General features: G+C 37.6%; 1 protein-coding gene and 1 long non-coding RNA gene across 2 annotated transcripts; both read left to right on the forward strand.

The window, feature by feature from the left end:
- The first annotated feature begins 15,896 nt into the window (after positions 1-15,896).
- On the forward strand, positions 15,897-25,291 carry LOC104114660 (prefoldin subunit 1). The gene is made up of 6 exons (XM_009625153.4): positions 15,897-16,050; positions 16,157-16,210; positions 16,451-16,556; positions 17,701-17,707; positions 17,855-17,939; positions 24,765-25,291. The coding sequence occupies exons 1-6, from the start codon at positions 16,027-16,029 to the stop codon at positions 24,876-24,878; spliced, it is 390 nt and encodes a 129-aa protein (XP_009623448.1). The 5' UTR covers positions 15,897-16,026; the 3' UTR covers positions 24,879-25,291.
- On the forward strand, positions 17,946-22,314 carry LOC117281081 (uncharacterized). Its single transcript, XR_004511679.2, has 2 exons — positions 17,946-21,070; positions 21,143-22,314. It is a non-coding gene; the product is annotated as an uncharacterized lncRNA (long non-coding RNA).
- Positions 25,292-25,856: the final 565 nt, after the last annotated feature.

The raw sequence follows: 25,856 nt of genomic DNA on the forward strand, positions 1-25,856 counted from the left end.
TAGCCTTTCCCTTATAAGCTTAATTATCTGAACTGCCTGTTGTAGAAACTCTGGTTCTACTAACTTAGTTTTCCCAATCTCGAACCATCCTATAAGAGACCTACACTTTGGTCCGTAAAGAGCTTCGTATGGAGCCATCCGAATGGTGGAATGATAACTATTATTATATGCAAACTCAATAGGTGGAAGATGATCATCCCAGCTACCCGTGAAGTCCATCACACAAGCCCGTAGTATATTCCTCCAATGTCTAAATAGTACATTCAACCTGACCGTCTGTCTGGGGATGAAATGTTGTACTAAGACTTACCTGAGTCCCCAGTCCTTTTTGGAAGGACCTCCAGAAATTACCTGTAAACTGAGCACCTCTCTCTGAGATAATAGATATAGGGACATCATGAAGTCGTACTATCTCCCTAATGTAAAGCCTTGCATAATCCTCTAATGAGTAGGTATTCCTGACAAACAGAAAATAGGATGCTTTTGTAAGTCTATCGACAATAACCCATATAACATCGAACTTACGTTGGGTACGAGGTAAGCTTATGATGAAATCCATATTAATCATTTCCCATTTCCAAGTCGGAATCTCTATAGCCTGTAATAATCCACAAGGTTTCTGATGCTCAACCGTAACCTGCTGACAATTAGGGCACTGAGCAACAAACTCTGCTATATCCTTCTTCATTTCATCCCACCAGTATATTTCTCTGATATCATGATATATCTTCGTCGCTCCTAGATAAATAGAATAACGAGAATAGTGAGCTTCTCCCATAACCTATTGGCGCAACCCTGCCACATTAGAACACATAATCGACATCGATATTTGAGGACTTCATCTCCTGTAATCTTGAATGGTGTATTATTCTTTTGAGGGGATGTATCTCTGTAATGAGCTAGCACAGGATCCTCATACTGGCGTTCCTTCACTTCAGTTACTAAAGAGGATGTTGTCGTGTCCTGAATAGTAACTCCGGTATCACCTGAGTCCAGTAATTAAACTCCAAGACTAGCTAGCTGATGAAACACATGGGCTATCCCACACTTCTCTGGCTGTAAATATGACATACTACCCTTAGATCTACGGCTGAGGGTGTCGGCTACTACATTCGCCTTCCCCTGATGGTATAAAATATCAACGTCATAGTCTTCCAGTAGCTCCAACCATCTCCTTTGGCATAAAATCAATTCCTTTTGATTGAAGATATATTGAAGACTATTATGATCCGTATAGATATCAACATAAATGCCATATAAATAGTGTCTCCACATCTTTAGTGCATGAATCACCGCGACTAAATCTAAATCGCGGGTCGAATAATTCTTCTCGTGCTTTCTTAGTTGTCTTTAAACATAAGCAATTACTTTTCATGGTCGTTCTGCCACTTGTTGCATGAATACATAGCTTATCTCATTGACCATAAATACTGGAATTTCATGTAACTCATATGATCTCAAATATCATCTTTTGAATTTTTTTTCCCGTTCATTAGCCACGATAGGTGCCACTTTCTTATGGAATGCATACAATGTTGTTGTGAGACTGTTGCTACAAGACCATTTCTTCCTTATGTCACTATGCTTAACTAGAAGCCTTCTTCCTTATTTCCTCAACTAGTCTTTCTTTGTAGACCTAGGGGAGACCCTTTGACTTCTGTAAAACTGCGAGCTTATTACATCATATACCCGAAAGAATTTTTGACGTTCTTACTCGCCTATAATTATCCTTAATTACTTATCTCTGCGCCCTTGTGCTCATAAGGTTGATTCTAAACTGAAATTTTTGACTGTCTTTTCAGTGGCACCATTGTTTTTTTCGTAACACTTATACGGTACCTTTAACAATCCCAAATCCTATCTAAATATTTCTCAAGGATTACGATGTCATCATATTTGCGAGACTGCATTCCCTATGTTGGGTTTCGCTATGTTTATCTTGCACAACCTGCAGATTTGTCGGTACCCTCTTGTTTAGGCATGGTCAGGCTTTTCCTGAATCAACTACTAACTACACGTTAGTCCATTATCATATCTATATTCTACGTAATCTCTCGTGGGTTATATCCTTTGTCTTAACTTACCCCACATATTGGCTCCTTATGTATCCCGTGTTCATTTGCACTTATTTATCAATAACATCTAGTGATGGAACCCTTTCTTCCTCTCCCCTTCGTCATGCTTACATAATGTTCTGGAGTCGTATCATATCCGTAAGATCTGAATAAATGCAATCTCATTCCTTTCGCCTTTCTACCACATTCTTCCTTTACTATTCCATATTTACCTTAACCACATAACTTCGACTTAATACCATATCAAACTATCTTCCCCCCTTTAGGGGAGTACTAACATTTATTGCTATGAAGATTTACCCATAAATGTTTCACTTCTTCATATTTGGCATCTTTTCACATCTTCACGGACTCTTACTTGCCTTGCGGTAACCTTTCTATACCAGGGATAATTTAATTCCTTACACATAAAGGTGACACCTAGTGTAACTGTCATACTTAGTCCATTAAGCTTAACTCTGCTCACATCGCTTGTTTTAGGGAAGCGTCTTCCTGAATGACCTTTAAAGGTTATTCTTCTGTTGTCCATTCAATTATCGTCGGAATGTGACCTCTGAAATTCTCACGATGTCAACTATTATCAAATTCTTCGGCCCCAAATTCATGTTCAGTTTATCTTATTCACCAGCCCATACTAATTTCTATTACTCCAGGGGTCTAACCTTTCTTTCTGGTAATCACGTTTGAGTCACCAACTCATTTCTCGAAATGGGGACATGACTTTATAGCTTATACTCTTTTATTATCTCAAGGCATGTAACTTCTTGTCTTTTCCTTTACTTGACTATAGAATCTGTAGTCTTGTCATATTTTGATTTATCGTTATCATCCATTTATAATATCTTACTCATAATGCTTCATTTACTTTCTTTTTATTCTCCTGCTAATATTTCTATCTATCACCTTATTATGAAAACTTCTTCAAAATATTCTTTCACTTTTAGCCCCCCTTGATTCAACTCACTGACTCTTTGGGTCGCCTAGCACTCTCTCTTTACTAGGGACGAGAGTCATACAAAGGTAAATATTTATCCCTTCTAGGATTCCAATGCCAATCTTCTGAAATTTCTGAACATTCTAGTATTTATATCTGATTGTACTATTCTAGAGTGCACCATCTGGGTGCCTCACAAGGAGAACCATTATCACGTTTGCAATATCCCTCGAAAATGTGAGCTAATGACAACAATTCATGCATAATTTTGGGTTACTCTGACCCCAACTAGATGTTGATATCCCATCATTCTCTTAAATTATATATGTTAGCTCCCACAGGGCATAACTGAAATGGGTGTTGTCAAGTAAATATATCTTTGTTATTATTGAAAGTAACTCATAATGCTTATATTTCTCTTCCTGAATTGTAAATACAAATAATCTTCACTAACTGGGTACCTCGTATCCTTCTTCACCTAACTTCTTTTACTTGTTGAAACTTTTATCTACCTTCTGATTCTCTCATAACTTTTTACGATAGGGGTAGATAGATATTCATGCCTTAGGGATCCTTCTCAAGAAGCTCACACGGCGTATTACACACATAATCTACTGAAGGCCTTACATTTACTCGTCATAAGCATGACGCAAAATCGAGTTCCTCTAACTCAACTCATCCACAACCACCTTCAATCTCTTACCAATTGTCTTTCTGGATGTAGATGTCATTGTATAACGAATAAAATAGAACTTAAGAGTTTGAATTTCTTACAACTGAGCTCTACCACAAGATATAGAGTAAGAAGAAAGAGTGACAATCCTAAATGCCCCTGTAGCCTCTTGCTTATAAGTGTGGTGCACAACACACCCATAAACAAGACTCTACTAGACACAGCTTGTAGACTCCCCAGGACAGAACTGCTCTGATACCACTTTTGTCACGGCCCAAACCGATGGGCCGCGACGGACACCCGATACCTTACTCAACCGAATACCAACTTAACGTATCTTTCGTATCATACTATCATAGGTAATTGAGCCGGAGAGGATGTCGTGAGATAAGTAGAATAAAACATGAGAAAATACTCAATATAGGGTGACCCAACTTGATATACTGACTTATATATGTGACGTACTGTCCTATAAGGCCATACCAGTATCCGTATACATGACATCTGTCTACAAGCCTCTAAGAGTACATAAATATCATAAAGGTCGGGAAAGAGACCCGCCATACCAAACAATACATATTCAAATCATACTGACCAAATAGGCAACTCCGGAGCAAGTGGAGTGCACAAACACCTTCTGCTGAGCTGATAGCCTACTAGGAGAACTCTCAACCTGTCGGTCGGGACCTGCGGGCATGAAACATAGCATCCCCAGGCAAAAGGGACGTCAGTACAAATAAAGTACCGAGTATATAAGGAATGAACATTAGTAAATAAAAGTCATGAGAGAAACATAGAGTAAAGAACTCAATCTGTAATTCTGAATAGATCTCTGAATCATAATTTTTTTTTTATAATGTCATGAATGTGCGTATAAATGCCATGCCATGCATAGGTATATGCGTACATAATATCATCAAGCCTCTAAGGGCATCCCATCATATCATCTCAGCCACTGTGGGCAAAATCATCAACGTATACCAGCTAATCAGGTGATGGTGCGTATATAACGCCTTAACCTTTTCCCATATCCCATATACATATAATATATACGTATATAACGCCTTCTGGTCATGGGTCAATGTATATGTATAAATGTATGAAATGCATAAGAAATACGTTAATAAGATTTCTCGAATATCAAAAAATCAATATGCCTTTCGGAAAAACTTTATTAAATACGTATTTTTTTGAGACCCATGAATAGAGTATATAGTAATAATTCACATAGGGAATCAAGAATATAGACACCCCTAGTATTTCTATGAATAGAGTCATTTATGAAAGTTGTGTATTTTGCTCGTTTCGTGTCTATCATTTGGATCATGTCAAAAAGAAAGAATGGATAGCCTTAACATACCTTAACTCCGTTGAGTCCTTAATACCTTCCAAGAAATTCTTCAAACAACTCAATCCAATCTACCACATCATAAGGAGATTCAAAATCAGTGCTGAGTAAAGGCTAAGTCCTCAACTTAAACTAGTAGCTCGTTTACGTAAATTTGGGCAGCATCTCCCCTATAACTAGGCCCTCCTCCAATACCATATACCAACAACAACAAGAACACAACAATACAAAAATGTAAGCATCATTTTCCAACCTTATCTCCATCACAATATACCACAAAACAACCCACACACCCTAATCACTTCATACATAAAACGGCAACCAAAGTAGTGTCAAACAACTTAAAAAATATAACGACGAATGACTAGCCCACCATTTAGTCATTATACAGCCCAAAGGCAACACGAAACAACCCATAAAACAGTCCACTACAAGTCAAATAACTCGAACTCACGGTTTCCGATCACCGTCCCGTGAGTTCTAACTATTAGGAAACGAATTTATCAACATTCCTTGATATTTAAACACTTAAATACATAAATTAGGAATTTTTATTAACTATTAAATGCATTACAAAACTCAAACTACAAAGAAAAAAGAAGTAAAATAGCGATACTTACGTCGTAGGGATCGTTTTAATGTTATCGCTTCTTGATTTCATGTCCGAGATGATAGTCTTGTTTGAAGCACTATTAGAGAGCTCAAGCACTATTTTTATGCTGTCCTCTTGTCAGATGCTATGTAAAAATGAAGAGAGAGAGAGAGAGAGAGAGAGAGAGAGAGAGAGAGAGAGACGATTTAACAAAATATATATCAACTTTTGAAAAGTCAAAAGGTGCTAGCTTGGCACCCTTTGATTCGTCCATCTTCCGACGCTTACATCTTTTTATCCGGATATCGTATGAATGAACGGTTAAGTGCGTTGGAAACTACATTCTAAAACTTTCAATTTGTATATAATATATCCCAAAAATACCTCATATAGCACACGAAAGTTATTTCTCAAAAAGCTCAGTTATATGGTAAATCCTTAGTCGGTGTTTCGCAACTTTAATCCAATTTTTCTCAAACTTTATATTTTATATAAAAATATCATATATAGCCATATTATGACTTTAAAATCATTTAAATCATGATTAACAAGTCTCATATTCATTACGTCACCTTGGGACGCACAGAGTGTAACACTTACATTTGGGTGAGGCGGTACAACCGCTTTTGTGTATGGTTTTGGTATTGTTGTGGTACCACCACCCGCATACATTGGGGTGAGGCGGCATAGACGCTTTGTGTTGGTATTGGTATCGTTGATGCATTTCTACCCGCATACATTGGGGTGAGGCGGCATAGCCGCTTTGTGAAGGTTCTTGGTACTGTGGTTATACATCCACCTGCGTACATTGAGGTGAGGCGGCAAGGCCGCTTGATTTGAATTGTGGTATTGTACGTACACCTCCACCTGCATGCATCGGGTGAGGCGGAGGGGCCGCTTTGTATGAAGATGGTTATAGAAGATCTCATCTTAAATCATATAAATGTTGTTGATAACTTTTAATAAGCTTGCTATGGTTGAGACGGTTATCTATATTATTATATTGCCGCACTGGTTCATCATAATTATCTTGTATTTCTAAATTCTTAAATTGGTGTTTAGTTTTCATACTAGTAGTATTCGACGGTACTAACGTCCCTTTTGCCGGAGCCGCTGCATCTTTAAATGGATGCAGGTGGTTCCACAACAGGAGACATTGATCAGTGATAGTAGTACACCTTCTTCCCAGCTGACTTGGTGAGCTCCACTTCATCTCGGGTTCATGTATCTTTTGTTCTTTATCTATTATAGTTGAGGTATAACCGGGGCCTTGTTGCAGGCATTATCATTGTACTCTTCTTTATCTATAGAGGCTCCATAGACATAGTATGGGTTGTGTATTGGTGCTGGGAAAGACAAAACTATGTTATGTTGTGGTTGTATTACTTATCCATTTGAGACTTTAAAAATGGTAAAACTTATGGTAAGAAATTGGTAATTGCAGACACAACCACTTTATTATTTAATTAAGGAAAATATATATTCTATTTATTCATGAATGAGTTTGGGTAGAAGAAATCTAACAGGCTTGCTCGGTCGGGTTCACTCGGTTGAGCGCCGGTCACGCTCCATGTTTTTGGGGCGTGACACTACTTTTATTTTAAGTGCGAGCGAGCACTCACTCAACCATTACGCCTATGGGCTACATTACTTCGAGTAACATTACTCATCACTTCGAGTCCAAATGAACACTTGACTATTTAAAGGCTGAAGGCTGTTCGAGCCCGATAAAGCAAAGGGGACTACCCACAAGGAACTATCTATTTATCTTAAAAGGATATTTTGCTTCAAAAGTAAGAAAGATTTATATTTACAAATTTTTGTACAAAGGCGGCAACTCAGCCAAAAGGAATTTCTTTACACAAAAATCGAAAGTGGTATCAAAAGAACGCATCAAACGACCTAAGACCCTAAATGATTCAATATTCATCAGAGGTCATGTTCTCGGCATCTTCCTCATTTTCAGACTCCCCCGAGTCATCAGAGTCCTCCTCAGGAAAGGCCAACCTTCAAGCTGTGTTCTCCTCCGCCCTGGCGACTTCAATCTCGGCCCCAATATCGAAGCCTTGAGCTCTGACCTCTTCGAGAGCTTCTCTATGAGCTTGCCATTTTGTATGTTCGACCATGCTCTTAGCTTTGGCTTGGTTAACCTCAACATCGACCCTGAACTGAGATACTTTTGCATCGGCTCTTTTATTGGCCCTGATCACCTCAGATCTGGCCACTTCAAGTTCTTTAGCCAAATGTGCTTCATTTGAAGTGGCCAAATCCAACCAATGCTAAAGCTCTTTCATCTTTTCGATCAGCCCCGAAGCATTTTCTTTCGCATATGGAAGTTGGGCATCAGACAGCTCCAACTGAGCTTGAACTACTTCCTTTTTCGAGGCAAGGATATCCATACACTTTTTCAATTCTTCTGCCTCGGCCAGTAGCGCATCTACTTGTGAGTTAAGCCGTCCAATCTGCTCGATCCTCTGCCAAACCTGCAGAATCGGATCGTTAGTGGTTATCTCTTTTTCATATTCACTATCATGGAACATTCGGAATACCTGCTCAACCATCTCTTCATGCTCCTCCCGAGTTGCTGTCAAATCTGCTCGAAGTTTTCACTAAGAAGCTTGTACGAGTCTGTCACGCCCCGAACCTAGGAGCGAGACAAGCACCCGGTGCCTCACCTAACCTAGCGTACCAAATTACGACTAAGGGACTCTGAACACATAATGTCATACTTTGGCCATGGGGCCACCTTGCAAGACAATTTGCGAAGCAAAATATAAAACTGAATGGAAACTAGCGCTAACTAAACATCAATATAAAGCTAGGCTGAAAAGGCCGTCATAGCTACTACAGCTGACAAACCACCAAATTATACATACCAGGCCTACAAACCCAACATACTGCACTAACCAACAGGATATGTCTACAAGCCTCTACTGATAGATGTACTATGATCGGAACAGGGCCCCGACCTACCCATAACATATATACAGATATACATAAGATGTACACAACACTCTAGACCTGGCAACTCCGAAAGGCGTGGAGCTTACCGATCAGGCTGAACTCGGGAAACACCTACTGAGGAGATCTACTCGTCTGTCTATCTGAACCTGCATGCATGAAATGCAGCGTCCCCGGAAAAGGGACGTCAGTACGAAATAATGTACCGAGTATGTAAGGCAATAACATAACTGAAAATTAAAACTGAACTGATAATATAATAACTGGAAGTAACTGGGAGTCAAAGATGATCTGGAGATATACTTACCTGCTGATACTGACTCAACTCCTTCAATATAGTAAGTAAAATAATTGTACGGCCTTATAAGGCTCGGTATATATAACTGCTCTGCCATAGTAGGCTCGCTCATAGGCGCTCGGCCATACTAGGCTATGTATCTCGACCATGCTGGGCTCGCTCATAGGCGCTCGGCCACAGTAGGCTCGGTATATAACTTTTCATCTGATCAGAGGTTGCCCAATAGGGGCCTGCCCATCGATTATAGCTCGATGGTAATGAAAATACTGTAATACTGTATATATAGGCTTGTTGCTCTCTTGACTGGAAGAAGACAATACTAAAGTTGAATATAGAGTCTCGATAAGGAATAATATTGTAACTTATGAGACTAGAATAGTGTGAATAAATTCATGAATATGAACTTCTCTTTTTGTCTCATTACTAACACATGTAGCTACGAGATCATGCCAAAATGAAGGAAGGCTTAGCCTTAACATACCTTATCACAATCTTTCCAATCACCAAGTTGAACTCACCTCTTTGCACCTTAATCTACAAGAATGATAATAATACTATCGTTAAGTTACGAAAGGTACAACTATCGCACAACGAACGACAAACTTATTTTGTATTAAAACGGGCAGCATCTCCCCTATAATCCTTACTTCCTCCAAATTCAAGATAACACCAACAATACAAGAACAGAATAATAACAACATATATACATCATTTTCCAGCCCTATATACACCATCAAATACTACCAAACAGCCCAACATACCCCAATCTCTTCGTATACAAAACGACCACCGTAGTAGTGTCAAACGACCCGAAAATGTTATGACGAACGACCAGCCAACCACCCTACATTTATATGGTGTTTATAAACCCCCTTACTCCTCCAAAACTCCACAAAATAGTAGTAAAACACGCAGCCCAACAGCAACACAAAACAGTCCACAAAACAGTCCGCTACAAGTGAATAACTCGAACTCACGGCTTCCGATCACCGTCCCGTGAGTTCTTACAAGTATAGAACGACTTACCATGAATTTACAGAAGAAAAATTGGATGAAAGAGAGCAGTAAACTCACCTTATTTGTTGGATAACTCAGCTCTTATCTTGGTTCTTCAAACTCTAGGTTTTACCTCCAATTAGAACTTGAAAGGGAGAGAAAATCAATTAGGGTTTGTGGGAAATTTTTGGGAGGATTCTTTGCAGAGCTTATGTCTGGTTATTATGCTCTATTTTAAGTCTAATATATGAAGAAAATGGGCCTTTAAAAGGCCTCTTTGGACGACCCGAAATGGTCCATTTTTGGGCTTTCATTTAAGCAAGTAGGTGACACACCTACTTGTCACCTAGCAGCTTGCGCAGTATCGCAAAAATGCCCATATCTCTCTACTCCGATGTCGTATTGACAAATGGTTTAATGCGTTGGAAAATAGACTCATAGATCTTTAATTTGATGGGTGGAACACCCCATAACTCTAAGTATATTGGGAGAAAATTGCAGTTACATTTGACCCAAAGTTTCAGTAAAACTTATGAATGTAACTTGTGATGACTTTCATCGACTTTTGTTCCACAACTCGCTTGACTTAAAAACATAACACACGGATGTCATACGACTAATATAAATCATAACATAATCTCTTTATCATGTTAATCACCCTAGTCTCACCCCAAAGGTACATGTTATAACATTCCCAACTTGTCGACTTTCGACGAAACATTGTTTTATTCAATTGCTTTAGCTTCTGAACTGTCCAACCCTCTTTGTACTTGTTGTTCATGATCTTCAATATTTGTAACCTCATAGGTAACATGATTAACTTACTTTATATACTTTTAAATATTATCTCATTTTTGGTCCTACATTAGTTTGCTTACGACGCATTTTTACGTACAAAAATATATGGTGTAACACCTGCGTCTTGCCATGGCCATGTCTTGCCACGTCCAACATCAGGCCATGGCCACGTACGACCACACCGAAGCCTACAAACAGAAGGAGAAACATTAGAATTACCTACAATTTTAAGTATAAAAGAAGTGGCAAAAACGCCATCAGAGTTACCCGATTCAAAGCATGTTGGGCCTCGTTGAAGAGATAGGCGGCCCCCACCGCATTCATCATTGATTGATCTTATTCGGTCACCAAGGACCGAAGAAAACTAGCAATCCCCATGGGGGAGAAAACATTCGGGTATCCTCAGGTATGTAGAGCACTATCTTCCGCCTTCGGTCAGGATCGATACTCGGGACTGGGAATCGGTCCCCCAGTTTGTGAATCGATGAAGGATTGGTAGAACCCGACCACGATGCTTTTTTAGGTACCGGCATTCCACCAAAACCGGTAACCTACTCCGAGGAACCTGACTTAAGCCCCCCCCCCCCCCCCCAGAAAATCGTGGATATCGGCCAACTCCTGAATACCCTCATAGGACCGATCCTCCAACATACTGGCCTCTCGAATCATGGTATCCGGAATCTGAGGGGATCCACTAATGTCAACTATCCCCGAACTCATCCCTTGAAATATCTTCTACTGGACGAGAAGACCCACCATCGGTATCCCTTTCAATCATCTTAGCTTGAGAAGGGATAATCTCGGCTTCTTCTTGTTCTAGGATTATGGCTAGGGTTCCCTGATTTGCTTCCACCAAATTGGAAGACTGTTGAATCACAACATTAGCCCGTACACAGGCTAAATTCTCCTCTCCTTCCTAGGGCTTGTCCCTTAAATGGCGGGCCACTTCCGAAGACATAACACCAGAGCCCCCTTCGACTTTCGAGATCTCTTAGCTGATTTCTTCTTTTCCGAGCTCGGGGAGCCCGGTACGTCTTTTCTCTCCCTTTCTTTTACCTGCTTTAGGGCAAGAACTTCTTCACCACCAGATGGAGGCCTCATGACTACATCTTTCCCGAGTCCTACAAAAGGGAAAATGGAGATTTACCATACAAACCGATAAAGAGACAAATCGATAGAAAAATTTACCATGACTGCGGGCCTCCCATCGACCCTTTGATAATTCGACCCAAGCACGCTCAGAGTACGGTCTCTGCAACACTAGACCTTCGACCCATTGTTTAAGATCCGAGATCGGTTCCGGCATCCGAGCTACGGCTGTGATAAGAAAAGAAAAATGGATCAACAAAATGAAAGGCAATCACAAAATGAAAAAGAAACGTTCACTCACGGCTCATATTCCATTTATCGGGAAATGGTAAGTCATCGGCAAGGATCAGGTCCGAGGTTTTGATTCGAACAAAACGGCCCATCCAACCCCGATCTCGAGTCTCGTCTATGCTCGAGAATGGCGCTTTGGTTGCTCGGCGAGCAAGCTTGATCAACCCTCCTCGATAAAGTTGGGGACTGTAGAGGCGCATAAGATGATCGAGGGTGAAGATACGCCCCTCGACTTTGCTCGAGAAAAATCGAAAAAGAATCACTATCCTCCAAAAGGAAGGGTGGATCTGGCCGAGGGTCACATCGTACCTCTTACAGAAGGCAATGATGACAGGGTCTAGAGGGCCCAACCTGAAAAGATAAGTGTAAACACTTAAGAACCCTTCGACGTGGGTAGTAATTGATTCATCATGCGATGGAATTACTACGATTTTATTATCCGAGTTGTATTCTTGTATGACTTTATCAAGAACTTTCTCGTTAATTGAACATTGGTACCTCGACATCGGCTCACACCGACCTGGTATCGGAGAAGGCTTTTTAATTTTAAAATCACCTACAGTCGAGTACCCTACCAGAATGAATTCCTCAGGGCGGGGCTCTTCCACATCCTCGCCACCAGCAGGTCGAGATGAAGAAGCGGTCTCTTTTTGCGGAACAGTTTTAGACGTTTTTGCCATTTAAAATTCCGTGAACAAAGAACGGGAGTATTTGGTGTTTTAAGAAAGAATTTGCAGTAAAACTCACAGATTTGCAGACAAAAAACTCAAAAAACACAGAAGGGAACTTAGAAAATTTGGAAGATTGAAGACGCAAAAGTGATGAATGGTAAAAGGAAGGGTTATTTATAGATTGAAGCAATGACGATTCAATATCAGCGGTGGTCGATCACCGTCTGATACACCTTGAATGCCATGGTAAAACTGAACCGATGGGACAACTATTACGTACGTCATGGTCAGGATCGATGCAGACGTCAGCATATATCTGATCGAGCTGTTGGAAAATCATATCGTTTCTCGCCACATCTTTTTTCGAGAAACGAGAGGACTATCAGTGTACAGTCAAAACCGATTAAGTCAGTCGTACAGACTGGCCGAGGTGATAATACTTCGATCAAAGGGTATATGCGTGACGACGGGTCGAGATCCGAAGTAAGGGCATCGAGCTTCGAGCTTTAACACCAATCAACGACAAGCTCGGTATCATTATCGAGCTCATATCCAAATCGAACTATGAGGCAAAGCGAAGATTATCGAAAATGCATAGACCGACCAACACTCACCCCAAATATCGAGACTCCAAGTCAGAGTCGAGCTCGAACCAAGGCCGAGGGCTCGATCCAATACCGAGCTCGAGCCGGTATCGAGCTCACAGACAAGAGCTGTTGCAACCGCACTAGGGGAGAGAATCTTGGCAGGAATCGAGAAAAAGACAATTCATCATGGGTTTTCTACTATATATTTTTTATATACATAAAGTAGGATCCCTATACTATAAAAGAGAAATTCTTGTAAGCATAAGGGGCATTATAAAAAAAGACAACTTCAGCGAGATTAACACTTTTGGGCTCATTTACTTTGCCTTGTTCATCATCATTTTCTTTTTTTTTGTGCCTTATATTTCATTCCATCTGTTAAAGAATATATATATTTCTATTTCACTCTGCAATTTGTACCAAGTTATATCACGTATCCTTAGAACCATATACAAATTTAACTCTATCCGATTTTTCGGGTAAATAAATATTTAGTGTTAAGTTACTGCAAGTGAAGTCATAGCCAAACAATTATATTTTAATTTAGAATATGTCCAAGGAATATTTCGGGAATATGAATATAGCCTAATGAGAAAATGGGAAAGTTTCAACTGGTGCCAAGCGGGTTCAACTGAACCTGCTTAATTAAAAAATAATACTGTGTATATGTATAAATTAAGATTAAAGCTGCGTAAATTTTGTATAAATATTTTATTTGAACCCACTTGACAATTATTATTTTAAGATTAAAATTATGTACTTCTAAGATTGAACCTACTTGCACAAAATCTTGGGCTCGTCACTGCCTACCGGTAAGGGTAATATATATTAAACCAAAAATCCTACAAAATGCAAAATTGCTCAAATTTGAATAATATATTAAAACTTTGATCCTTTTCAAAATAAATAAATAAAAATATAGCCTATTGAAACATGATATTATTTTTTACTACTAATAGTTTTTTGTCAGCGTGTGAGATCTTCAATTTTGACGAAGGGCTCGAATAGTCCACGCGCTTAGAGTCAGCAGCACACGGCTAAGTCCCTTTCTCTAATTAAAAACATTTCCTTTTCAACAGCGAAGTCACAACCTTTCTCTTTCCACAAATTGTATTTGTATTTTATTTAAATAGAAATGTTATTGCCGTTAAAGGCAACTTCTGGAAAGAGTTGTTTGCAATTTATTTAGAAGAAAATATTTGCGCAAAAAATATATTTGAGGAACTTTAGAAACAATTAAATAAGAGAATTAGAAAATTCTCGTAAACTTTTAGTATAATGATACTTTTTACGAAAATTACGATTCATACCATTTTCTGTTTGTATTTGCTATATATTTTAGATATTATTAAACAAATAAAATTGGATGAAAATCATTTACATCTTTCGAATTTGCTTTAAAAATCAAACTCCACGTCCAACTTTGGACTTATAGACATTTTCTATATTCTACATTTCCAGGAGTGTAAGTTATGAACTATGTAGGGATCAAATTTTCATTAAAGAAATTCTCTTGCCGTTATGAAATGAAACTTTCACGTACTAATAAAATGAACTCTATTAAAATTTTGAGTTTCTAATATGACTTTGTAGAGGAATCTAGTTTAAATTTGATTTTGGATCTAGCTCAAGTATGCAGTGCAACACTTGGATATCAATTGGATTTATTTGGTTCTTCTATGACAGATTTATTGATCTAAATTGTTTTTTTGATACCTATTAATTATCTATTGCACGGTAATATATTATACCAACATATAATACTTCCTCATAAATTTGCTACATTTATCAATTTATTAAAGGTATTTTAATTCCATTAGCAAATGGTCACCATCACCAATATAATAAAATATCTATTTTTAAGTAGAAAATGATTGCTTCATTCAAACGGATTACCCTCTTTTTGAAGAATTAACCTGAATAGTCGCATACCCATCTGCTTAAACTAAAAATAGTCGATGAATTATAATATATGTATAATTTGTGTACAATATATATTTAACTAGTGCATAGTCATTATATGATCTATTTATATCGGTTAAGAAAAATAGAGAATGAATCCAGCCGGGTATTTGTGTAAAGATCCCTTAATTTTTTTATTAATTGTGTAACATTACTTGATAAGATAATCACAAATATTTCTCACAAATAGAGAGGCCCAAATAGTAACTGCTTGTTGCTACTACTTTTTGTTTTCTTCAGCCGGGGATCTATCGGAAACAACCAATTTACCTTCAACATTGCGCTCACACTACCTGGGGGCAAGTGCACATATAGCTATTTTCATGGATACTATTTAGAAATTAACAAGTATTTATTTTGTCCTGAAATTTTAAACTAAAAATCTTAACTTCAGGTCAATTCAAAATATTTTTGTCCTGAAAAATTAAACAAAAAAACTGAAATTCAGGACGCACTGACTAATTCCTAAATAACAGTCCTTTTAGAGCGGCTACTGGTGTCATTTCTACGCACTACCCTTCCCATATTAGAATGAGTTTGTCGTAGAGAGGCCCAAATAAAGTCGCCGCAATTTCCACAAATCAAGGCCCAAAACAAGAATTGGGCCAGAATTATCAACTCAAAGTAACAGCAACAACAAACTTTTCACTGTTAGTCTCCTCTTGTTGGCAAATCTCACTCAGCTTCAGAAAGTAGAATCATATACTAGGGCTTCAGCTTCTGTATCAGCACTCGGAATTGAAGGTGAAAAATGGCCGACGAAGCAAATAGAGCCGTAAGATATCATTAGCTTTTCCCTTCCAAAATTATGCATCTTTTTTTTTTGTTCGGATTTTTACTTACTATAGTTCGGATTAATTGCCATTTGTTTCCTTCAACAGGCTTTCATTGAAATTCAAGGTCGCATGATTGAGACTACCGGGAAATTGAAGCAGGTAAGGAAAACTTATTAGTAATTTTTCTCTACGAGATCGATTTAAATAAAAAAGAAACAATTTTTATTGTGCTTAGAGGAGAAATTGAATAATTTCTGGTTTTCTGATCCTTTGGATTTTGTATCCTAAATAAAAATAAATGGGAAAAGAAGTGCTTAAGATTGGGCACAATTGAACTAGTTGATTGAGATATTTATATATTGTGATCTAAGGTGAATAAGAGTTGTTTTGGCGTTGTAGGTTCAAACGCAGATGCGAACTAAAGAAACGGAAAAGAAGCGTGCTTTTTTGACATTGGAGGAACTCAAGCAGCTCTCTGATGATACTAATACCTACAAAGCCATAGGTATGCTCTAAAAAGAAAGATAAAGTTGGTTTGAATTGGTTGTCTAGTCAAAGCTAGTTTTGATGGCTTCATCGGATAGTCTGAATATTTTGTTCTTTCTATTCTATTCTCACTTTTTACACCAACCAAATAACTGAAACAAATGAAGGGGTTCACAATGGTTGGTGTATTTCATTTTCTTTTGTAGCTTCTCCTTTCGTCGCAGGTCAAGCGCATTAATCTAATCAGTGGCAAACTATTAGTTTCCATTCAAATAAAGGAATCAATGGTAAATTAATACTTAGAAGAACTGGTTTCTCTAAGAAATCACATCGCAATGTTCTTGTGGTTAATGGAGATCAGAAAAAAGCCTAACAAAGTGAAAAAACAAAAGAAGTTTTATAGAACAGTTGTACAATGTTTTATTAAAGTGGATATGGGTACTTTAAGACCCAACATTTTGCAAAATCTGTGTTGTCGGTATTCGTCTATTAAGATGCATCTGTGGTCATACAATATTGAACAAGACCAGAAATTATCATATCGAAGCAAGTAGCATAGAGGTCAAAATGAGAGGTAATTTAAGATGGTTTGGCCTGTGTCTTATATACTTCCAAATGCATTGGTCCGTAGATGTGACTATGATGATTGAATGTGCTTACAAGGGACGTGGCATAAAAATTAAATGGAGGGAAGTTGCTTCAAAAGGCATACAATTTGTAAAATTAATGCAGATTTTTCTAAGAACTAAACACAATGGAAGTAAAAGATCCATAAATATGATACCAACTAGCAGGGATTAAGATTTGTTTGTTAAATTACATTAGGTTCAGTATTTGGCACAAGTCTTTCTGGCCAGGTTAGATATCAGGTGTAGGGAAAAGTGTGAGATTTAGAAAACCTCTAGTTTTAAAGAATTCACATTTGCCTGAAAAGACACAGTTTCGATGAATACCTGAAAGAACAATTATTTAGTGTTGGAATTATGTAGCCTCGGATACAGTGGACTAAATATATGAGTTTTCATGTAGTTGACACCAAACCATTTCGGAATTGAGAAAAAAGCTGATTGATTGATTGGATGATTTGTTAATTTTTTGATTTCACTTAAATAATTTTGACCAGAGTTCTAACTTTGTCGTGTTCCATTGTCTTTTTGTTGCAGGAAGAACGTAAGTTTTGAACTGAAGTCTATCATGTCCTGCTGTTATCTGAAAAAGGACAAGGGGATGTGGATCATATATATTATTATTCTGGATTTCTCAAATTTCTGTGCTGCTTTTATATTTATCTCACTTTGAACAATCTTTTATTTTCAGGTTTATCTTAGAGCCAAAGACTGTGTTAATGGATGAGCAAGAGCAAAAACTCAAGAATAGTGAAACCGCAATTGCATCTTTGCAGGTGAATTCTCAAATTCCTTTCTCATTATAGAATATTGTTGCTCATTGTCATACCAGGCCTGACTTCTTCATAGTTAATAGTTTATTTTTGAGTCACAGAATTATTATGGTAATTAAATAGAGATGTCTCAAGCTGATAAAGTAATGTAGTTTCAAGTCTCAACTTTGACCTTAGGCCTAATATTAATGCTTTGTTCTGAAATTATTAGTTACATAAGTTTTGAAATTTTGCTGTGAACTCATCAAATAAAAAAGTGTTCTATGGTGTTTAAGAGTTCAATCATTCACTTACTTTACCAAAGAGGACTTTGCTCTGAAAGCATCCACCAATAATAAGTCTGAGCTAAATCATTTGGGGAAAAATGGAAACAGAAAAGGTCCACTCTATAGCTTAAACCTCATTACTGGACATCAATTTCTTCCTTTAGCTCTGCAGATGGCAACTTCCTGTTTTTTTTGTAGCTTGCCATTTTCCTTACTTTTCATTTAACTACTATTCGCTGATTTCAGTCTCAATGTTTAGCATATTGACCGTTGGTAGAAATAAATGCTGCCGTGCTGTTGAACGGACTTTAGTTGCCACCTTTACCTAACTATAGTTGGTATATCAAAACCACAACAACAGCTACACAGATTTCAAGCTAGTTTGAGTTTGCTATATGAATCCTCAACATTCATTCTGCTCTATTTAGTGTATAAAATAAAAGCTCTGTTTAGTTATAAAAGAAAAGCAAGAAGAAATTAAAGGAGCACAAGAAAAACATTTTAAAGGAGTAATGATCACTACTCTTCTCCATTATCTCCCCCATGATCTTCCTCCACCAAAGGAGTAATGATCTCCATTATCTCCATAATCTCCCCCATTATCTCCATTATATCTCCATAATTTCCCCCACAATCATTGTCTCATCTTGATCCACGTGCCTCTATTTGTGAAAAAGAGACGCAAAAGATTATTCATTTGCAGAAAATAGCAAATCAAATGCCAGACGCATTTACGGATCTGAAAAGGATAACGAAATCACATATCCCTACACAGAATGTTCCAATCCGTATTGATGTCCCTGTTGGACAATCTTCTAGTGTCATAGCTAATGAGTCAAAAGCACGCCTAAAGCGTGGCAGACCATGGGTTCTGAGGATCGAAATCCTAGAAAAAGAAAAATAAATGATCAAGATGACACTACGAATGAGTAATTTTTCGCATCGTAATTGTACCGGGATGGCCAATCGGTCATGCCAACTAATATTTGTTTCACTAAACCTCTAGTTTACTTGTGGCACGTGATTGCATAATCATGCTTATACTTGTGTAGTACAAAAAGAAGAAAAGTCGGGTAACCTTTCATATTTACCCGGTTTGATTATAGTAATATAAAGATATTCAATCTTCCTTTCATTTATAGTTTCAATATGCCAACCACTTTGGATAATAAATTTGAAACTCAAAAAGTTTCTTTTGAGACTTACTACAATATCAATGTCATGAACAATTTCATTCATCCGGGTAGTAACAAATTAGTTCTTCCAGAGCTCTTAACTGCTTTTGTATTACAAGATCTTTTGTCACACCATCTATATAGTGAATATCTCTTTCACAGAGAAAATCATATTATAATAATCGGCATGGTCATAATCATCATAAGCAAAATAATTTCTTGCTTTAATTTTGCCTTTAATAACTTTTTATAAGGCATGACAAAATATTTTTTTTTTGAGATACCGCAAGTACGCGACCAATGACATATCCATGTAACTACACAATAATATTCATTATCTTTCTTTGTCTCAAACCTCCCTATGTGAGTTGTAGTATTTATCCAACCATGCATAAGTACATTATTATGCATAACCTTTATCACATATATATTTCACATTCACTTTCAGGAATGAGTTTGCATTTACAATGCTTATCACAAGTCACATTTTCAATTGGGCTATAATCATATGGGCGTGCTTTATTATTTTCATACCACATTGATGGTAAACATCACATTCACATTTTGAAAGAATATTTTGAGAACTCTTGTTGTTCTCCTTTTTACAACAACAACAATAACCCAGTATAATCCCACTAGTGGGGTCTGGGGAGGGTAGTGTGTATGCAGACCTTACCCCTACCCTGAGGTAGAGAGGCTGTTTCCGATAGACCCTCGGCTCCCTCCCTCCAAGAACTCCCCACCATGCTCTTGGGGTGACTCGAACTCACAACCTCTTGGTTGGAAGTGGAGGGTGCTCACCACTAGAGCAACCCACTCTTCTCCTTTTTATAATTACCATAATGATGACTATTATTATTTTGTTGTTTGGCACCCCCACGTTCATTGGTCAACCACTTATCTTCATTTAGACTTATTATGCACCGCTACCACGTTTACTTCAAGAATGGAGCAAATCAAGTGGGACAAGGTTCATGCTTTTTCATGAAAAATACATTATTTTTCTTTAGTCATCATTATATCATCAATATGGTACATTGGGACTCAAACCCAATGCCTTACCTATATAAAGGCATGTTAGGCCATAATGTATTGGGACTCAAATCCAACTCTTATCATTATGAATTGGGACTCACAACATAAGATTGTTGAGAAAACACATCTTCCAAGAACACTTTGCAGACCTTCTAACAATCTGTGAAAAGAAATACTCCAAATAGCAAAGATTATTAAATCTAACAAACAAAGTATAATTGCATAAATAATTAATGATAGATAGCAATATTATATGGTAAGTACCTGCATCAGATATGTATATCATTTTGATCTTTTGGTAGAAATAAGTTATTACCTTTTTTTTTTGATTTTTAAAGACTAGCTTATATTATAATATTAAAAGGATGTTACAGGGAGCGGCTGCTCTTGGGCAGCATTAGAAGAAGTGCTAGGAATAACATTAACTGCACTATTGTGCATTGCTACACTATGACTAGTAGTATTACTATTGCTATGGTTTGAGTGATATGGGGAGTCTCTGTGGGAGACATTGCTTGTAGATGGCATGTCCCACAGATTACAAAAAGTGTTTAGTGGTTCATACATGGCAGTTGTACTACTCATTCTAGGTGTTGCATGGCCCTTTTTATCTTGCATGAGAAGGTTGATGATGAGCGGAGGAGGGTCTGCCAAAAAGGTGATGTTACTGCCCGATAATTCCATTCCAAAAAGTGCTAGTCGATCTGCTACCATATTTTGCTCCCTGTAGGTGTGACTGACCATTGGATTACTCAGTTGCCGGATCAGGAACCTGCAATCAGTTAGCAAAGATGAGTATTGTATGGTATGTGTGTTCAACATGGATATTACCTGTTGGGCATCCATCTGGATTTCCAGCGGGGTTAGATTGTGATGGACTGCTATTTGCAAACCACGTAGTAAGGCCATAAGTTCTATATCTATGACATTTGATGCTTGGTAATGACCCGCATATCCCATTACCCAATCACCTGTGTGATTTCTAAATATCCCCCCAAAGCTTGCTCGTGATTTGTTCCAATGGAATGCCCCATCTGTATTTAATGTGATGAGCCCCTTTGTAGGTGGTTTCCATTTGACATACATAGGCATTGTAATTGTGTTAGTTAAAAAAAGATGTTCAGTAGTTAATTGAATAATTGAATTGATTGAAGGCTGGATCACTACATTTTCAAAACAATTTTTGTTTCGAGTATTCCACAAATGCCATAATGTGAAAGGAATCAGCTGTTTTAGAGGTATGGCATGTGTGTGGAAATTGCCCTTTTGATTAACAAGTGTTTTAAGCCAGATATGGTTGGGAGTTCCCTGGGTGTCTATTGATCGTGTAAGGTGTAGTAGTTTTAGATTTTGCCAACAATGATTTGCATGCACACAACGTAGTAGTATGTGTGTAATAGTCTCTTCTTCCACTTGGCAAATGGTGCACATATTTGAGGAAGTGATTCCCAATTTATGCAGGTAGTCTTTGGTAGGCAATCTATTTTGACTAATTAGCCATAGGAAGTGTTTGATTTTGGGAAGCATTTTTAATTGCCAAATCCAACCATGATTGTTGGCATTATTAGGTGAATTAGTGAGAGCTTTATAGCAAGAGCTGACAGAGAAGTTACCCGTGGGTGTTAATCCCCATATTATATGATCGGGGTTTGTCCCATAAGCACTGATGTAAGTATTATTAGTTATGTGGATTATCTGTTGAGGTAATTCAAAGGATAGAGTGGAGCTAGGGCAATTGTTAAGTTGAAGCACATTTGCTACTGAGAGTAGGTGTTCATTATTATGTAAAGGCCCATATTCTCGTATTTAAATGTCAATAATTTCAATTTCGCAAAAGTTACTCTTCATATTCAATTAATGTGAACAAATAAAAAAAATAATAGTCCATGTAAACTGATGAAATTTAGAAGAATATAACTATTGAATATAGTAACATACCTCAGGCTGTTACAATAACATACCTCATTCCATAAAATATATAGTACTAATTGATACTAATGACTCATGTACAGAAGTGTGATTACATGATGTTTATTCACTAGTTACTACGAATATGCAAAAAAAAAAAAACATTAATCAAACTACTCAATCATCTTTAACCACGGATCCATCACCGATCAAGTGGTCTATTTTTCCATTAGGGTGCTCAAAGAAGTCTGCCACATCCAGATGGGTGATCTCAAATTCATTGTCATAGACAAAATTAGTTTCAGGGCCTTTATTCTTGAGAGATGCTTGATAAAGCTCAACCAAATGTTTTTGGTATGCGACAAATATTTGCCCAATGCCCTTTTCCACCGCAACGATAGCATTCAGTTTTTGAACCCTTTGCTTTTGGCTTCTCATCTTTCCCTTTCAAATTTTGGAAGTTATTTTTCTTTGGGGAATGATTAACACTAGAAAAATTTCTTCCTTGGCGACCACGGCCACGAATAGGGCCACGACCTTTTCCACGCTTAACATAATGAGAATATACCTCATCCACTTTAGGCAATGGTGTAGACCTAGTGGGTCGATTTTAGTGATTTCTCATAAGCAAGTCGTCGTTTCGTTCAGCCACAAGAGAAGAGAAATCAACTCAGAGTACTTCTTGAAACCTTTTTCTCGGTACTATTGTTGCAAGACCGTATTGGAGGCCTGAAACATTGTGAACGTTTTTTCAAGCATATCATAGTCAGTGATACTATCTCCACAGAGTTTCAATTTAGAAGTAATTCTGAACATCGCCGAATTATATTCAGAAACAGACTTAAAGTCTTGGAGCCTCAGATGAGCCCAATCATATCGTGCTTGTGGAAGAGTGACCAACTTTAAGTTGTCATATCTTTCCTTTAAGCCATTCCACAAAACAAGTGGATCTTTGACTGTGAGATATTCTATTTTCAACCCTTCATCAAGGTGATGGCGCAAGAAAACCAAGACCTTAGCATAGTCTTGGGTAGATGCTTTATTTCTATCTTTAATGGCGTCTCCGAGACCCATTGCATCTAAATGGATTTCAGCATCCAACACCCATGTCACATAGTTCTTGCCCGAAATTTCAAGGGCAACAAACTTTCTTTTCATAATATCAGTCATAATTAAAAGAGGAGAAAAATTATACATTAGTCTTCTCAAAGAGCTTCTTGAGACGGTAGAGTCTCGTGCTAATAACGTGTTATGAAATATAGCTCAAAGTAACAATATAGAGCAAGGAAAAACAAGCTAAGAGATATAGAGAGAAAGATATGAGAGATTCTTATTTCTTCCATGTATTCAAGTGTATTTTTCAAGCATATACAATATCCCTTCTCATCCTCTATTTATAGTATTACATAGAGGTATACCAAAGAATACCATGAATACGTCATTGAACATTTGAGATCATGGAGGAAGATCATGAGGGAGATTATGGAGATAATGGAGAAGAGTAGTGATCATTACTCCTTTGGTGGTTATGGACATCCACTATAATTTTTGTAACACTCCTCCCCCTTGGATGTCCATAGATAATGTGCCTCGTTAAACCTTTCTAGGAAAAAATCCTATGGGAAAAAATCCACGTGAAAGAAAAAGAGTACACATATCATGTAATATGCATTGCTTGCTTCCCCAAGCATGGATGCGGGAGCTAGTTTCGGGCCGTCCGATCAAGGAAGATGAATGGTTGAGATCGTTTTAAGTCAAAACGGGGTTGTTTGGTTGTGGATGTGGTCTGGGCCGGTTTAAATAAGGATTGGGGCGGGTATTTTGTTGAATGACTGGGCCGCTGCTCTTGGCCTAGTTAAATGGATAACAAATGGCCCCTTTCTTCTTTGTTATTGAACTTAACCTTGACCAATTTAAAACATCCTAATTCCGAATTTTCTTTGCAAAAACAAACCATTTTCAAATGATCCAACAATTGAACTAATCCCCTAACTAACTAGGTAAATTAACCAAAAGTCCAACTAATTAAACCTAAAATGCTACAATGACCTAAATGACTAACGCATTTTCTTTGTGATTTTGTATTTTAGTAATGCAATTAAAAGGTGATTAAACCCTAAAAATGCAATTACAAACCTAAAATGCTATAAAAATAAAGATTAAAATATTTTTAATGACTTTATAGATATTAACTATGCAAACAAACAAATAAAGAGAAATTCTACAAAAATCAAAGACAACTAGAAAACTATTTTGTAGGATTATTTTTCGTAGGGCAAAAATTACGTGCTCACAAGGGTAAGAGGTCTCTATTTTCTGATATCCGTTTTCCTAGTAATTACTGCTATGAATAATTATAGTTTTCCTTTTGCTGTTTGTATGAAACATTAACTGAATATGTCGGTGAAGGGGCAGTATGTTAACATATATTGCTTGTTGGACAGACTTCTAAAGAGTATTTGGAAAAGCATCTGGCAGAGGTGGAGAATAACCTTAGGGAGCTCTTACAACAAGATCCTGGTCTTGCTCGTCAGATTATGACTATGTCTGTAGCCTAGATTTTGTGCTTCTGAGGTTCCTTTTTTTACTCTTTCCTTGAAAAAAAGGAGTTTCTCAAAACTCTTTGGGACTTGCAATTCTAGGTAATGAAAGAACGTTGCGTACTGGCTGTACGAGGAACTTGTCCACCGATTTCTGCCACTTCAACTATTGCTGCTGGGTTAGTTGAACGTTACATATCTCAAGATGTAATTCGTGAGATATGTTGTGTATTAGCTACCTTAGCAATTTTGTACACCTGAAAGAAGTAAACTAGATTGAGAAAGAAATGTTTAAATATTGATTGTAAAGAGTAAAAAGGGCTGGGATTTGCAGAAAAGTTTAGGGCACAGGTTTTGAATTATATTAACGGTAACAAGCTTAATATTGACTCAGACCTACTGCAGTACAAAATATTGGTGTCCTTGTTGCTCGTGTTCCTCTTTTTTTTGTTTTTTCTATTACCGTTGTGTTCGGGGGTGGCAGTTCACAGCTACATCTCCCATAAGAACAAGTACTGGGTAACTTTGTCCACCAAGATTAGGTTATGTTAAAAGAAAAGCAATATTATCGGAGCTGAGTTTTTTTGCTTTACGATTTCGTTCATATCGACATAAAAGTGATATTTTAAGCCTCAAAATTGCAATATTACATGTAAATATAAGAGGATCGAACAAGAGGCTGAAACCACAGGCTTTGAAAGAGGCAAGCAACGAGGAAACACCAAATGCCCGACCATGCCGAGGTGAGCACGGTTGGCTTTTCGTTTGCTTAAGAATAAATCGCTCCTCTTTGCAACTACAATTCCAACTTTCTATTATATTGGGAATGTTGCGAATACGTTTACAACTTAGATCAGAAAAAGGAGGATTACAACACGTACGCCACTTGCTTGGCCTCCTCTTTCCCACAAAATAAGTAGAACTACATATACTTAGTATACATGCTTCAACAACATCAATGACGGAGCCAAGATTTTTATTAAGCGGAGTCAAAAT

This window comes from Nicotiana tomentosiformis, chromosome 7, assembly GCF_000390325.3.
Source record: "Nicotiana tomentosiformis chromosome 7, ASM39032v3, whole genome shotgun sequence".
Taxonomy (NCBI): Eukaryota; Viridiplantae; Streptophyta; class Magnoliopsida; order Solanales; family Solanaceae; genus Nicotiana; species Nicotiana tomentosiformis.